The following is a 17,576-nucleotide window of genomic DNA, read 5'->3' as shown; positions in this document are numbered from 1 at the left end:
CTTTAAATGATTATCTCTGTTCCTGTAGATTGAATTAAAGTTTCTAGAATTTCACCCCAAACCCATTCTCTATGTCATAGTCATTTCTGTGTTCATTTTTATTCTGTAAGAATTAAGTTTCAAGATGTTAGAAACATGAAATGTCAGTTTTTTTTCCATTATAGGATTAAAAGGTGGAAAAAACACACTCTTCATAAGTAAATATACATAGAAATAGTTAATCTGATTGCAAAAAATGTTTCCACTGGTTCTTGTTCAGAGCCTTCATTTTAGAGGAAGAACTTAGAGTCCATTCATATGTTTGAAGGAAAAAAGGTGTTATCAGTGGAAAAACAGCTAAGCTATTTGTGTATCCCCCTCCCACCCCGCCCCGTGAAATACCCACTGCCTTTCACCTTTCCACTAGAATATAGAAAAGAACCCAAACCAAACCACTTGCTATTGTGTTGTTTCCAACTCATAGCAACCTTATGGGACGGAGTAGAACTACCTCATAGGGTTTCCAAAGCTGTAATCTTTATGGAAGCAGACTGCCACGTACAGTGCATAACCAAAAAAAAAAAAAAGGCCAGTGCCATCAAGTCAGTCCTGACTCATAGCAACCCTAAAGGACAGAGTAGAACTGCCCCATAGGGTTTCCAAGGAGCACCTGGCGGATTTGAACTGCTGACCTTTCGGTTAGCAGCCATAGCTCTTAACCACTATGCCAGCAGGTTTTCCATATAGCACACAGTATGTGCTTAATGCATACTTGCTGAATGAAAGAATTGAAGGAATAATGTATGTGTGGAGTGAATCTACCTGCACTAAACATCCTAACTATCCTTGTTAGAGGGGGAAAAACCCATTAAACTACTCCTTTCATTCTTAGGAGTTAGGATGAAAAGCGATAGGAATAGCATAAGTGATCTTTCCTTCTAGAGTTCTTTTTCTTCTATCATTTTTTCATTTATTTGTTCTTGAGTTACTGCTTATCTCAAGGTAATTAAGTACTTGGCTACTGAAGGAAAGTTTGATGGTTCGAATCTACCCGGAGGCTCTTGGAAGAAAGGCCTGATGATCTATTGCAAAAATACCACAGACATTTAAAACCCAGTGGAGGGCAGCTCTACTCTGAAATACATAGGCTTGCCATGAGTTGGAATCGACTTTACAGCAAGTGGGTTTTAGGTTAATGTAGTGTAAAAATGTGGTTTTGTGCCATCTAGGATTCAGGTAGAGGGCAGTAGTGGTTCAGTCGTAGAATTCTTTTTTTTTTTTTTGGCTTTAACAAAGAGGAATTTATTCTCTCACAGTCTAGTAGGTTATAAGTCCAAATTCAGGGTATCATCTCCAGGGGAAGACTTTTTCTCTGTTGGCTCTGGAGGAAGGTCCTTGTCCTCAATCTTCCCCTGGTTAAGGAGCTTCTCAGGCACAGGGACCCCGTGTCCCAAGGACGTGCTCTGCTCCTGGTGTTGCTTTCTTGGAGGTATGAGGTCCCGCTCAGTCATAGAATTCTTGTCTTCCATTGGAGAGACCTGGCTTTGATACCCAGCCAGTGCACCTCAAACTCTGTTACTGGAGGTTTGAACATAGCTGTGGTGCTCAGCAGTTTTCAGTGAGCTTCCAGAGTAAAGCAGATGAGGAAAAAAAGGTCTGGCAATCCACTTCTGAAAACCAGCCAGTGAAAATTCTGTGGGTCACTGTGGTCTGATCTGCAGCTGATCCTGGGGATGGTGCAGGGCCAGTGAACATTTTGTTCCTTTAAGTGTGGGCTGGCCATGAGTTGGGGACCCACTCGACCGCAGCTAACAGCATCAGCGACAGGGTTCAGTTGGTTTCTAAGCTAAAGGAAAACCTAAAAAAAAAAGTTATTTAAGCAAGGTAAAACTTTATTTCCAAAATGGCTTTTAGAGTTTCAGCTATTCCTGGCATCAGAATGACCAGAATAGAGAGAAAAAAGAGGCAAAGGGTGTGTACCGTGTCATTTTAGGAGATTTATCTGTACAATAACACACAGCACTTTCACTTACATTTCAGTATATCACATGGTCATGCTTAGTTGCAGATGTGGTCTTTGTTCTAGGCAGCCATGTATTCAGCTAAAAGTCAAGGATTCTTTACAGTGGAAAAAAGGGAACATGTAGAAAATGTTAGGCTCAGGAATTGAACTGGAGAGAGAGATAAGAGTAGTCTGATGTTTTCTATAGATGGGAAGCTGAGCCCAGAGTTTTTTATCTCCCAGAGTAGCAGCAGAGGCTAGAAGCATCTGTTGTTCAAGTTTTTTTCCCCCACCATACTGATTTTTTTTTTTAGTATCAATATAATTTGCTTATTTTATGCATTATGTTTTTATGTTTACTTCACTGTCTATTTAAACATTAATTTCAGTAATTTTTTTTTTCCTTTTTACCAAAACTCTGGTAGCCTTAGACATAGAAGGAACACAGCGCGTTCGAAAGGTAAATTTCCTTGTATCAGGAAAGTAAATATTGTTCAAGAAAACATTTTAGGCAACACCAGACATTGGTTTGGTCCTTGTCTGGACACAGACTTCCATATACTGTGTCATAGCAGGTGTTTGTAAAGTAATTCCTTGTAAAGAAAAATGCTTCCATTAGTCATATATTTTTCTGTTGAATTAGAACTTTTATGTGTTATAGTTGTTTCTTAACTGTTCTCAAAAGGCAGCATTACTTACCAGTTTATGACAATGTCTTTGCTTTCATATAGTTTTATTTTGCATCTTAAAAATGGATAAATGTTCCATTTGACTGGGGATTTTATTTATATTTTTATATGTATGTATATATATGTGTACCAAAGGGTCGGCAGTTCAAATCCGCCAGGCGCTCCTTGGAAACTCTATGGGGGCAGTTCTACTCTGTCCCATAGGGTCGCTATGAGTCGGAATCGACTCAACGGCACTGGGTTTGGGTATATATGTATATAATGGGATTTAATGCAGTTGTGGGTTTTCACTGTAACTGTCATTAGTTTAACATGTTTATTAATGTTAAGGTCCTAAGGATTTTCTAAATTTATGATAATGAATTGATAGTGGTTTCTTTTCCTCTTTCCACCTCATGGATACCAACTGGTAAGGGGTTTGTGAGTTATGATGTTCCTTTATTTTCAATTTTGAATTGATATTTAACAACCAATATAAATATACTGTTAGCTAAGTTACCAACATACCTTTTAAAAAACTTTTATTACAGAAAACTTTAAGCATATATAGAAATAGAGAGAATAGTTTGATAGTCCTCATGTCCCATCATTCAGCTATAACGTTTATCAACACATGGCCTATTTTGTTTTCCATCTGTTATCCCTGCCCCACTACTGGATTATTTTATTGTGGTTACCCAGATATCATATAATTTCTTCTATAAATACTTTGGTATGACTCTCTAAAAAATAAGAATCCCCCCTTTTTAGTCTAAACCAATGCTATTATTACCTACAAAATTTTAATAATTTATTAATATCAAATAGTATTCAGATGTCCCTTATCTGTCCCAGGTCAGAATTCAGTCAAGGCCCACACACAGCATTTGGTCGATATGTCTCTTAAGTTTCTCTTAATTTATAGGTTCTCTTTATCCCTTTCTTTGTTTTTCCCTTCAATAGATTTAAATAAAGTCCTCTGTAGAACCTTTCTTTTGCCATATGTTTTGTTCATATTTTTCTTCAACATTTAGGTTCCTCCTTTATATTCTTTTTTTTTTTATATTCTAAGAAGTTTTGCTTATTAAAATGTCTTTGAAAGCTAGTCGCTAAAAAAGAAAAGAAGTCTAATACTTTTTAGAGAAGCTGGCAGTGTTTAAAGATAGGAACATAAAATAAGCCTGCTGCATTTAGCGACTAAACTTTATCATGATTTACTGAAGTCAGTGTTGGTACGTAAATCATGTAACCTTGAATGTACTTACTATATTTTATGAGAAAACTTACTCTGTATAGTTTAAATGATCATTTATAATCAGGAAGATTTGCCAATATTGGGAATGAGCAGGAAAATTGATAGTCCTCATCAGCATATCATAGGTGAGCCGAGGACTAAGAGTATATTGTTGTTCACGAGAATCTGTCAGCGTAGTCACAGCTAAGCAATTTTCAAATCATGATATCGGGTTTATGTGAAAAGGTCTCATATTACAGTGCTCTAAGAGAACATGATGTTCTCCCACCCAAGAAGAAAGAGTAGATTTTCAGGTACATTACAGTTTAGTAAATACTGAAAATGAAGTAATATTTTAATGAAAATAAAATCCATTTAAAATTTACAATTAAAATCTCATTTTGAGAAGCATTAAAATTGCCATATTATAACTAAACCTTTTTAATATGGAACCTGATTTACCATATTTTTTTCCCATTAAGGCAATATTTGGTGTCCACTGAATATATGTAAAGCTTTTGGAAAAGAATGGTGTTTTACAATTTGTGTATATCAGTAAATCAGTAAATATTTATATTTATTTAGAATGAATACTTCTTCTCAAACTGATTTATGATCGTTTAAAATAAAAGTTATGTATACAATTTTTTTTTATACAATAGAGTCTTTAAGGAAGAAAAGCATTAAAAACCATGCGTACAGAGGAAAAAGATAAATGTATTAAATATGTAGACTAATATATCCCACCTAAATTTAGAGACCATCGCAAAGACAGATTTGATGCTTTGAACACTAGTAACTGAAGACCATAAAAATAAACGACTTGTGAAATGACATCAGGGACATCGTACGTGAAAGCAAAAGGTCATTAAAGAGACAGGAAAGAAAGAAAAGACCAAAATGGTTGTCAGAAGTGACTCTGATCTGAAACTTGCTCTTGAACGTCAAGTAGCTAAAGCAAAAGGAAGAAATGAAGTAAAAGCTGAACAGAAGATTTCAAAGGGCGACTCAGGAAGACAAAGTGTTTACAATGACATGTGCAAAGACCTGGAGTTAGAAAACCAAAAGGGAAGAACACATTTGATATTTCTTAGGCTGAGAGAACTGAAGAAAAAATTCAGGCCTCAAGTTGCAATAGAGAAGGATTCTACAGGGAAAATATTAAACGACACAGGAAGCATCAAAAGAAGATGAAAGAAATACACAGAGTCACTGTACCAAAAAGAATTGGTCAACGTTCAGCCATTTCAGGAGGTAGCATATGATCAGGAACCGATGGTACTGAAGGAAGAAGTCCAAGCTGCACTGAAGGTGTGGGTGAAAAACAAGGCTCTGGGAATTGACAGAATACCAATTGAGATGTTTCATCTAATGGTTGCAGCGCTGGAAGTGCTCACTCATCTATGCCATGAGATTTGGAAGATGGCTACCTGGCCAATCAAGTGGAAAAGGTCCATATTTATGCCTATTCCAAAGAAAGGTGAGCCAACTGAATGCAGAAATTATCAAACAATATCACTAATATCACACACAAGTAAAGTTTTGCTGAAAATCATTTGAAAGTGGCAGCAGCAGTTCATAGACAGGGAACTACCAGAAATTCAAGCCAAATTCAGAAGAGCACATGGAACAAGGGATATCATTGCTGATGTACCAGAAAGATGTTTACCTGTGCTTTGTTGACTATGCAAAGGCATTTGACTGTATGGATCATAACAAATTATGGATAACATTGCAAAGAACGGGAATTCCAGAACACTTAATTGTGCTCATGAGGAACCTGTAATGTAGACTAAGAGGCAGTCGCTCAAACAGAACAAGGAGATACCATGTGGGTTAAAGTCAGGGAAGGTGTGCATCAGGGTTGTATCCTTTCACTACAACTATTCAGTCTGTATGCTGAGCAAATCATTCTAGAAGCTGGACTATATGAAGAAGACTCTGGGGCATCAGGATTGGAGGAAAACTCGTTAACAACCTGCATTATGCAGATGACACAACCTCGTTTGCTGAAAGTGAAGAGGACTTGAAGTACTTACTGATGACGATGAAAGACTACAGCCTTCAGTATGGATTACATATCAACATAAAGAAACAAAAATCTTGACAACTGGACCAATAAACAGCATCATGATAAATAGAAAAAATGGAAGCTGTCAAGGACTTCATTTTACTTGGATCCATAATCATGGAAGCACCAGCCAAAAAACCAGATGATGAATTGCATTGGGCAAATCTGCTGCAAAAGATTTCTATAAAGTGTTAAAAAACAGAGATGTCACTTTGAAGACTAAGGTGCATCTGACCCAAGCCATGGTGTTTTCAGTCACCTCATGTGCATGCAAGAGCTGACTGATGAATAAGGAAGACCGAAGAAGAATCAGTGTCTTTGAATTACAGTGTTAGTGAAGAATATTGAATATACAATGGACTGCCAGAAGAACAAGCAACTTGTCTTGGAGGAAGTACAACCAGAGTGCTCATTAGAAGCAAAGATGGTGAGGCTACATCTCACATACTTTGGACAAGTTTTCAGGATGAATCAGTCCCTTGAGAAGGACATCATGCTTGGTAAAGTAGAGGGGAAGACCCTCAATGAGATGGATTGATACAGTGGCTACAACGATGGGCTCAAGCATAACATCTATTGTGAGGATGGCTCAGGACTAGGCAGTGTTTCGTTCTGTTGTGCAGAGAGTCGGTATGAGTTGGAATTGACTCGACGGCTCCTAACAACACCTAACCAAGGAAAAAGCTTTAAGTATCAAGTGTGAGAGAATTGCATGAAAAATATACCCTTTACATTGTCTTCCTCATATATCCATTTTCTCATTTGGCTTTTTCATTAATTTATTCATTCTCATTTTCCTGAGTTGGATATTAGATGAGATAGTTTAAGTAATGCCTGTCCTTAAGTCTTCTGATTCATCTATATTTGAATGAAATACACGAAGTTCATGGTAAAATTTAAGACATTTTCCAAAATACTTTGTAATGATCTCGGAGAGATTTATAATTTATTAGCTTTTTCGTATAGGTAAATAATGTGTTTTGACTTTTGTTTTTTTTTTATAATTGTATAATTATTTCACATTTTGTTTGTGTTTAAAATTTTGGATAATGTCTATTACTACTCTCGAAATACACTGTTTTCTTTCCTCAGCTGTGTGACCAACTGTCTATTTTTGTAAGCAGTTTTACTGGAATACAGTTATGCTTATTTGTTTACGTATTGTCCATGGCTGCTTTTGCGCTACAGCAGCGGTGTGACAGAGACCTTATGGCCCTTAAAACCGATTGAAAAAATTCCTCATTGCTGATATCTAGGTTTGTTTCTAGCATTTCCATTGTCTTTTTTTATATTTTTGATTTCTCTGCTGAAATTTCCTGTTGGTTCATGCATTTGGTCCACCTTTCTATACAACCTTTACCATATTAATCATAGCTATGATAGTTTTAATGTTTGGGCCATTTCTTGATCTGATTCTGTTGACTGCTTTATCTCTTGACAATGAGTTATTTTACTTTTTTATGTTGTCTTGAAAATTTTGATCAAATGCTGGACAGTGTGATAAAGAGCAATAGATATTGGAGTAAATATATTTATGACTAGAGGTAAATGGTCTTGGGTGGGAAGGAGTTTCTTTTACTCTCCCAGTGGTAGCATAGCAGAACATTTGCTTTGTATCCCTTCAGGATCCTATGACCAGTAGGGTTTTTTGCCCCTTAACGGCTTTTTATTTTAATTTTTTAGTGGTTGCTCTAGCATATGAATACGAATCTTTTGCCGCATCATAAATAATAATGCCACTTGACATAACCATGTAAGAACCTTATAATGATACAGTTCCATTTCCCACTTCCATCCTTTGTGCTGTCATTGTCATACATTGTACCGTTAACATATGGTATAAACCCCACAATACATTGTTGCTGTCTTTGCTTTATACCAGGAGTAAACACTGTTCTGTGAACAGCAGACAATAAATATTTTAGGCTTTAAAGACCATAAAGTCTCTGTCACAACTGCTCTACTTTACTGTTGTAGCACAGAAGTATCCATAAACAATATATAAACAAAACAGCATACCTGTGTTCCAATGAGACTGTGTAAACAGGTAGCAGCTCAGTTTGGCTTATGAACCATGGCTTGCCAGTCTCTGCTTTAGACCAAACCAAAAAGCAAACCAGTTCCCATCGAGTCAATTCTGACTCATAGCGACTCAATAGGATAGAGTAGAAAACTGCCCCATAGAATTTCCAGGGAGCAGCTGGTGGATTCGAACTGACAACTTTTGGTTAGCAGCCAAGCTCTTACTGCTTTAGACAGTTTTGACTGTTTTTTAAACAGCTTTCTTGAGATAAGTTTCATATGCTATTCATCCATTTAAAGGGTATGGTTCATTGGCTCTTAGTGTATTTACAGAGTTGTACAACTGTCACAACGGTCAATTTTGGAATGTTTTTATTACTCCAGAAAGACACAGTGTACCCTTCAGCCATCACCCTTTAATTCCTGCATCCTTGATCTGCTCCAGTTCTAGGCAACTATTACCATTTTTTTGTGCAAATAATGCATGCCTTCTGCATTTGTTTGCCAGCTGTACCCTCCCCCTGCGAGGCACCCTCACAAGTGCTGCCGTGCCAGTCCTCTTCCACATGTTGCTGTGAAGAAAAAAAAAAAGTTAGCATAGCACACTTGTGATGGTACCTTACGGGAGGAGGGCGTGACCACAGACAAACAGAAGGCAAGCGTTTGTGTAAAAATACGGTAATTTCTGTTTCTGTGACTATTCTGGACATTTCATATAAATGGAATGATACAGTATTGTGATCCTTTGTGACTGATTTCTTCCACCTAGCATAATGTTTTCAAGGTTCATTTATCTTGTAGCATATAAAACCAAAAAGCCAAACCCACTGCCATCAAGTCGATTCCAACTCGTGGCTACCCTATAGGACAGACTAGAACTGCCTCAGAGAGTTTCCAAGGACTGCCTGGTGGATTCAAACTGCTGAACTTTTGGTTAGCAGCTGTAGCACTTAACCACTATGCCACCAGGGTTTCCTTGTAGCACATATGAGTAGTTTGTTTTTATTGCCAAATAATATTCCAGCAGTATATGAGAGTACAAATTTCTCAACATCCTCGGCAACACTTGTTTTTTGTCTTTTTGGTTATAACCATTCTAATGGGTGTGAAAGGAGCCCTGGTGGCACAGTGGTTAAGTGCTCCTCTGCAACCAAAAGGTTGGCAGGAAAAAGACGTGTCAGTTTACTTCCCTGAAGATTAGTCTTCTTAAAAACCCTATGGGACAGTTCTACTCTGTCCTATAGGGTCACTCTGAGTTGAAATCGACGCCACTGCAATGGGTTTTTTTTTTTTTAATGGGTATGAAATGGTCTTAATTTGCATTTCCTTGATGATTAATGATGTTGGAGAAATGTCTCTTCAGATCCTTTGCCCTTCTTTAAATTATCTGTTTTTTGGGTGTTGAAAGCTGTTTCTATATTCTGGATACAAGCTCTGTATCAGATATATGATTGACAAATATTTTCTCATATCCTGTGTGTTACCTTCACTTTCTTGATACTGTTACTTGAAGGATAAAAGTTTTAAAATTTTGGTGATGTCCAGTTTGTTCTCTTTTGTTGTTTGTGCTTTTGGTGACATGTCTAAGGAATCATTGCCTAACCAAGGATCACGAATGTTTACTATGTTTTCTTCAAAGGTTTTATAGTTTTAGCTTTTACATTTAGGTCTGTGATCCATTTTGAGTTATTTTTTGTGTATGATGTGAGGTAGACGGCGACATAATTTTTGAGAAAATTGTTTTGTTGTTGAGAATATACACAGCAAAACACACACTAATTCAGCAGTTTCTACATGCACAATTAAGTGACATTGATTACATTCTGCGAATTGTGCAGCCATTTTCACTCTTCTTTTCTGAGTTGTTTTTCCTCCGTTAACATAAACTCACTGCCCCTTAAGCTTTCAGTCTAATCTTTTGAGTTGCTGTTGTCAATTTGATCCCATAGACATAGTTCTTAAAAGAGCATAATGCTGAAGATAGACCTTTTTTAAGCTGAACTGTTCAGTTTTAAGGAGACTTCATGGGATAATTTCAGTTGAAGGTTTAAAGATGATCTCACGGCAGTAGCTTCAGGGGTTCATCCAGCCTCCATGGCTCTAGGAAGTCTAGTCCATGAGAATTTTAAATTCTGTTGTGCATTTCCGCCTTTTGATCAGAATTCCTCTATGGAATCTTTGATGAAAATGTTCAGTAATGATAGTCAGGCACCCTCCAGTTCTTCTGGTCTTACGGCAAAGGAGGCAGTTGTTCATGGAGGCGATTAGCCACACATTTCATGTCCTCCTCCTATTCCTGACTATTCCATCTGTTGCTGCAGACAGATAGAGATCAATTTTTGTGCTTCGGATGGCCTCTGGAGAACTTTTAAGACCCCAGGTACTACACAGCAAGCTAGAACAGAAGACTAAACAGGTTATTAGACCAATTAACTGGGATGTCCCATGAAACCATGACCCTGAACCTCTAAACCAAGGAACCAAATCCTATGACAAGGTGTCCAGTTGTACATAAGCAAGCCTTAGGAGCTACTCTTTTTTTTCTGTAAATATATCTATTGTACAACTTTTGCCATTTCAACTTTTTGCAGATGTACAACTTATTGACAGCAATTCCAATAATTGGGTGTGCCAAATATTTTTTTGCCTGTGATTATCCAGCACTGTTTATTGAAAAGGTGGTTTTTCCCTGTTGAATTGCCTTGGCACTCTTGTTGAAATCACTTGACTTTGAATTTGAGGGTTTATTTCTGGACTCTCAATTCTGTTTCATCGACCTGTGTGTGTTTTCTTTTGCCGGTACTATGCTGTCTTGATTAATGTAGCTTTGGAGTAAGCTTTGAGATTGGGAGCCTGAGATCTCCAACTTTGTTCTTCTTTTTCAAGATGTGCTTTGGCTTTTCGGGGTCCCTTGTGTTTCCATATGAATTTTAGGATCTGTGTGAATTTCTCCAAAGCTGTCAGTTGGGGTTTTGATAGGTACTGTTCTGAATCTTAGCTCAGTTTCAGAAGTAGCGTCATTTTAGCAATATTTCTTCCTCACCATGAACATGGGATGTGTTTCCATTTATTTACGTATTCTTTAATATCTTTCAACAATATTTTGTAGTTTTCAGAGTATATTTTTACTTTTATTAAATTTATTTCTAAGTACTTTACTCTTTTTGATGTTATGGTAAATGAAAGTTTTTTTTTTAATTCCTTTTTCTACTTATTACTCCCATATAGAAATACAGTTGATTTTTGCATAAATATCTTGTATCCTGCCTCTCTTAGTTACCTAGTGCTGCTGTAACAAAAAAATACCAAGAGTGAGTGGCTTTAAAGAACAGAAATTTTCTCGTAGTTTAGAAGGCAGGAAGCCTGAGTTCAGGTCATGGCTCTAGAAAGAAGGTCCTTCTTTGTCTGTTTCTATGACCTGTCAGCAATTCTTGGAGTGTCTGGGCTTGCGGATGCATCTGCCGTGTGTGTCTGTCTTCATATGTTATGTGCGAGTCTCTGTGTCTGGTCTACTCTTTTAATAACTCGTAATTGATTAGGTTTAGGACCCACTCTACTCTAGTATGACCTCATTAGTATAGCAAAAGAAAAACCCTATTCCCAAAAACCCTTTGCTCCAGGACCACATCTACAGGTATAGGAGCCAGGACTTCAGTACGTATTTTGGGGGGATACAATTAATCAATCCTTTGCAAAACACTGCTGTATTGCTCTACCACCCTTAGTTTTTGAGTAGATTCCTTAGGACTTTCTATATATAAGATCATGTCATTTACAAGCAGAGATAGTTTCACTTCTTTTCTAGTCTCTGTGCTGTCCCCGTCTACCTCTTCCCCTTTTTTTTCTCAGTTCCTGCCTAATTGTCCAGGCTAGAACATCAGGTACAATGTTGAATGCAGGTTTCGAGAGCAGACATCATTGTCTTGTACCTGATCTTAGAGAAACGTTTAGTCTTTAACCATTAATGATGATATTAGCTGTGAATTTTTTGTAGATGCTCTTTATCAGATTTAGAAAATTCCCTCTATTCCAAGTTTGTTGAGTGTTTTTAATCATGAAACCAAAAAAAAAAAAAAAAAAACCACTGCAGTCAAGTCAATTCCGACTCATAACGACCCTATAGGACAGAGTAGAACTGCCCCATAGGGTTTCCAAGGAGCAGCTGGTGGATTCAAACTGCTGACCTTTTGCTTAGCAACCGAAGTGGTGCTGAATTTTGTTAAATGCTTTTCTGCATATGTTGAGGTGATCATGGGATTTTTGCCCTTTCTTCCATTGCTGCAGTATATTACATTAATTGATTTTCATATATTAAACCCACCTTGGGTTCTTGGGACAAATTCCACTTGGTCATGGAGTATAAAAACCAAAAACCAAACCCATTGCAGTGGAGTCAATTCCAACTCATAATAACCCTATAGAACAGAGTAGAACTGCCCCATAGAGTTTCCCAGCAGCACCTGGTGGATTTGAACTGCTGACCTTTTGGTTAGTGACCATAGCTCTTAACCACTATGCCACCAGGGTTTCCTCATGGAGTATAGACCTTTGTATGTATTGCTGGGTTTGATTTGGTAGTATTTCATTGAGGACTTTTGAGTGTACATTCAAAAGATGCTGGTACATGGTTTTCTTTTGATGTCTTTGTCTGGTTTTGGTATCAGTCTAACACTGGTCTTGTACAGTTAGTTGTGAAGTGTCCCCCCCTCTTCTATTTTTTGGAAGAGTTTGTGAAGGATTGGTATTAGTTCTTCTTTACATGTTTAGTAGAAGTTACCAGTGAAGTGCCTGGACCTGAGCTTTTCCTTGTTGAAAGTTTTAAAATTATGAATGTAATCTTATTTATTTTTGAAGGAGCCCTGGTTTGTTTTTGGTTTATTTATTTTTGAATCAGCTTTGGTAGTTTGTGTGTTTCTAGAAATTTGTCCATTTGCTGACATACACTTGTTCATATTATTTCCTTGTAATCCTTTTTATTTCTGTAAATGTCTCACTTTAATTCTTGACTTTAGTAGTTTGAGTCTTTTCTCTTTTTTCTTGGTCAATCTAGCTAGAGGATGTCAATTTCGTTGATTTTTTTCCAAAACCAACTTTTGATTTTGGTGATTTTCTGTTCACAATTGTCTCTTAAAGACATTAAAAATAGGAAAAATATTTTTTATATTTACCCATATATTTGTCATTTCCATTACTCTTCATTTCTTTATATAGACCCTTCCTACCTGAATAACTTCTTTGTTATTTTCTTTTACCCTGGTCTCTTGGCAATGAAATTTCTCAGCTTCGGTTGTCTGAAAGTCTGTACTTGGTCTTCTTTTTTTTTGGTGGCAGAATATACAGAATATAATGCTTACCATTTCAGCCATTTTTACATTCGTATGTGTAAAATTCAGTGACAATAGTTACGTTCACCATGTCATACAACCATTACCACTATCTCTTTCCAAATTTTTTGTCATCCTTTACAGAAATTTAGTACCCCTTAAGCAGTAATTCCCTATTTCACCTTCCCACCTGCCCCTTGTAACACTAATAAACTTATCTCTGTGCATTTGCTTATTCTAGATTATTTTATATAGTGGGATCATATAATATTTGTCCTTTTTTTTTTTTGTCTAACTTATTTTACTCAGCATAATGTTTTCAAGTTTTATCCATGTCACAGAATGTCATATATCTGGACTTCATTTCTCTTCATGGCTGAATAATATTCCTTTGGATGTATATACCACATTTTGGTTATCAGTTCATCTGTAGCTGGGCACTTGGGTTGTTTCCACCTTTTGACAATTGAGAATAATGTTGCAATGAACATCGGTGTCCAAGTGTCTGTCTGAGTCCCTGTTTTTGGTGTATACCTAGAAATGGAGTTGCTGGATCATATGGGTAGGTAATTCTGTGTTTAGCTTTTTGTGGAATTGCCAAACCAATTTCCACAGTGGCTACATCATTTTACAATCCTATCAGCAGTGGATGAGGGTTCCAGTTTCTTCACATCCTCCCTGGTTATTTTCCATTTTTTCTGAAAATAGCCAGTCTGGTGGGGGTGAGGTGGAATCTCATTGTGTTTTTGATTTGCATTTCCCTGATGACTAAGGATGTTGAACATCTTTTCATGTGCTTATTGGCCATTTGTATATCTTCTTCAGTGAAATGCACATTTAAGTCTTTTCGCATTTTTTGACTTGTCTTTTGCCCATCTTTTGGTTTATCTTTTTGTTGTTGAGTTGTAGTTCTTTTTATATTCTGAATATTAAACCCTTATCAGATACATTGTTCCCAAAGATTTCCTCTCATTCTGTAGATTTTCTTTACTTTGTTGATAAAGTTCTTTGACACTCAAAAGATTTTAATTTTGATCCAAGTCATTTACATATTTTGTCTTCGTTGCTTATGCTTTTGGTTTCATATTAAGAATTCATTGTCAAAAACTAGATCCCAAAACATTACTCTTATCTTTTTTTGTTCTACGAGTTTTATGTAATTAGTTCTGATATTCAGATATTTGATCCATTTCGAGGCAATGGGTCTCAAATATGGTGTGAGCCAAAAACCAAACCAAACCCATTGCCGTCGAGTTGATTCCAACTCAGCGATCCTATAGGGTCCAACTTCATTCTTTTGCAGGTAGGGATCCACTTGTTCCGGCAGCATATATTGAGGATAGTGTTTTTTTCCCTATTGAACCAACTTAAAACCCTTGTTGAAATCACTTAACTGTAGATGTATGGGGACCTTCATTTCTGAAAGTTATTTTAACTAGATACAGAATTTTTGGTTGATGGTATTTTTTATTTCGTTATTTTTAAGATGTTGTTCCATTACATTCTGGCTTCAGTAGTTTCCTTATGAAAAATCAGCTATTATTCTTACCAATTTCTCTGAATGTAACTTTCCTTTTTTTTCTGGCTGCTTTGAAAATTTTTTCTTTTTGGTGTTCAGCTATATGTAGGAGTGTGTTTTCTTTGTATTTATCCAGCTTGAAATTCATTAAGCTTCTTGGATCTGTGATTTTGTTTCCTTCATTTATTTTGGAGCATTCTTAAACATTTCTCTTTAAATATATTTTTCTGCCTTATCTCATTTTTCTTCTCCCCTTCTGAAATGCCAAACCTGAGTATTTTTGTCTGTTTAATATTGCTCAAAAGATGTTAGATGCTCTGTTGTGTTTTTTTTTCCTCCTTTTTCACTTTGTGTATCATTATGGATTATTTCTGTTGACCTATCTGAGTCTTTCTCTCTGTGTCCAGTGTGCTCAGAAGCATGTGTAAGTTATTTTTCATTTTCTAAATTAAAAAAAAAAAAATTATTATTTCTCTGATTCTTTTTTAGTTTCTATCAAAATCCCCCAGTTGTTCATGAATTTTGTCCTCTTTTATACCAGGTCATTTAGCATATCAATCATATTTATGTTAAAGTCACTATCAGTTAATTCCAACATCTGGGCCATTTCTGGTTCTGACTTTGTTGACTGCTTTAACATTTATTTTTTTCCAGATCTTTTATGTATCTTAAAAATCTTTTATGTATCTTAAAAATCTTTATTGAGTGCTAGACATTGTGTTTAAAAGAATACTAGAGACTGAGGTTAATAGTATTTATGCCCAGAAGTAAGTATACCTCTTTTTTTGTTGTTTTTAGGGTTTAGAACATTATCGTGGGGGTTTTGAACCCATCTGCTCAATAGTTGAGCTCCAGTTGAGGTGGGTTTTGTGTTTTGTTGTTGCTGAGTACTTTCAACATGCCACAGACTTCAGGGTTTTCTATGATGAGCTCCTACTACCTGTGCTTAGTGTAGAATTTGGAGTCCCGGAGGGTTTTTCCTCAGTGTCTTTGCTCCATTCTCAGCTTTCAAGAAGCCTGGCAGACCTGAGCCACAAAGGAACCTCTCTTTGTGCTACTGCTCTGCTCTCAGTAGCAGATTGCTATTGCCTTGTACTTTATTCAGTGCTCATACTGGAGACAGAAGGGCACTAGGTTCTCCTGCTGCAGTCGCAGACTTAGGCCCTGTATGCCTGTGAGTCAGGTTGGATATTCTAAATGTTCCTTCACCTACCCTCTCTACCCTTCCCCAACCCTGTATCCTTGTACCAGACCTGGGGGAGAGCTTGAACTGGAGCAAGTTTCCTGCTTCTCCCCCAACAATGTTTTGTTTATATCAGTGTAAGATCCTGGTCTAGAGTGGATTTTGGCCCACCCCTAGTAGCAGAAGAGGATTTGAAGCATTTACTGATAAAGATCAAAGACCACAGCCTTCAGCATGGATTACATCTCAACATAAAGAAAACAAAAATCCTCATAACTGGACCAATAAGCAATATTGTGATAAACAGAGAAAATATTGAAGTTGTCAAAGATTTCATTTTACTTGGATCCACAATCAACACGCATGGAAGCAGCAGTAAAATCAAATGATCCATTGGGCATATCTGCTGCAAAACACCTTTTTAAAGTTGTGAAAAAGCAAAGATGTCACCTCGAGGACTAAGGTGCACCTGACCCAAGCCAGGGTATTTTCAGTCACTTCATATGCATGAGTAAGCTGGACTATGAATAAGGAAGACACGCCTTTAAGTTATGGTGTTGGTGAAGAATATTTACTATACCGTGGACTGCCAGAAGAATGAACAGATCTATCTTGGAAGAAGTACACCTGGAATGCTTCTTAGAAGCAAGGATGGCAAGACTTCATCTCACAGACTTTGGACATGTTATCAGGAGGGACTAGTCCCTAGAGAAGGACATCATGCTTGGTAAAGTAGAGGTTCAGCGAAAAAGGAAGACCTTCGACGAGACGGATTAATTCAGTGGCTGCAACGGTGGGCTCAAACATAGCAATGACCGTGAGGGTGGTTGAGGACTGGGCAGTGTTTCGTTGTGTTGTACAAAGGGTCGCTGTGAGTCAGCTGACTCAACGGCACCTAACAACGACGGCCACCAGTAGCAGAAGGCTGATTTCTCTACTCTCCTTCAGTGTCAGCTGGCCTTTGCCAGTGATCAAAGGGTGGGCAGATTCCTACCCCTCGCCCAGCAAGAGACAGTTTTTGCTTTTACCCCTCTTTTAGCGGCAACTGAGCTTTTCTCTGGGCAGGGTGTATGAGAGTTTCATTTTTAGTTGTTTAAAATTTTTCCTTAACATCTTTATATATCGTATTTTAGTGTCTCTTCAGAAGGGTAGTACTTGACGGGCAGAGGCTGAATCTTAAATTCATAGAGAGGGATGCCTGCTCTTTGGTTTTTATTATAATATATCAATGTGTTTGTTCTTTTCCAGCTTAGGCTTGATTTCCGACTCTTTTCACATGTTTTTCGATAGCACTGCCATTTTGGCTGGATTGGCAGCTTCTGTTATTTCCAAATGGAGAGATAATGATGCTTTCTCTTATGGGTAAGACTTTTAAAAACATTTTTATTGACGTACAAGATATACAGAAAAATACACAAATCTTAATTACACTCAGTGACTTTTCATAAATGGAACCCACTTGTATAACTTGCACCCTTGAGACCACCTCATGCCTCCTTTATATCTCTCTAAGGGCAACCACTTTCCACAGATTAGCTTTGCCTGTTTTTGAACATTATATAATTGGAATTTGC

At 37.1% G+C, this 17,576-nt stretch overlaps 1 protein-coding gene across 3 annotated transcripts in view; it reads left to right on the top strand.

Moving 5' to 3' along the window:
• Window positions 1–17,576, top strand: part of SLC30A7 (solute carrier family 30 member 7) — a 615,874-nt gene that overhangs the window by 3,437 nt on the left and 594,861 nt on the right. For 2 of the 3 annotated variants that reach the window (XR_007516772.1, XM_049880232.1), the window contains exon 3: window positions 17,251–17,364. The exons of the other annotated variant lie outside the window; for it this stretch is intronic. Coding sequence is in view for 1 of the 2 variants with exons in the window: in XM_049880232.1 (XP_049736189.1) it covers window positions 17,251–17,364 (114 nt within the window). In the remaining variant the exon portion in view is untranslated. The remainder of the gene's footprint in view (window positions 1–17,250; window positions 17,365–17,576) is intronic. 3 annotated transcript variants of the gene reach the window in all.

This window comes from Elephas maximus, chromosome 3 (assembly GCF_024166365.1).
Source record: "Elephas maximus indicus isolate mEleMax1 chromosome 3, mEleMax1 primary haplotype, whole genome shotgun sequence".
NCBI classification, from domain to species: Eukaryota; Metazoa; Chordata; class Mammalia; order Proboscidea; family Elephantidae; genus Elephas; species Elephas maximus.
The sequence above is the reverse complement of the archived record's forward strand: the minus strand, read 5'-3'. Positions and strand labels throughout refer to the sequence as shown.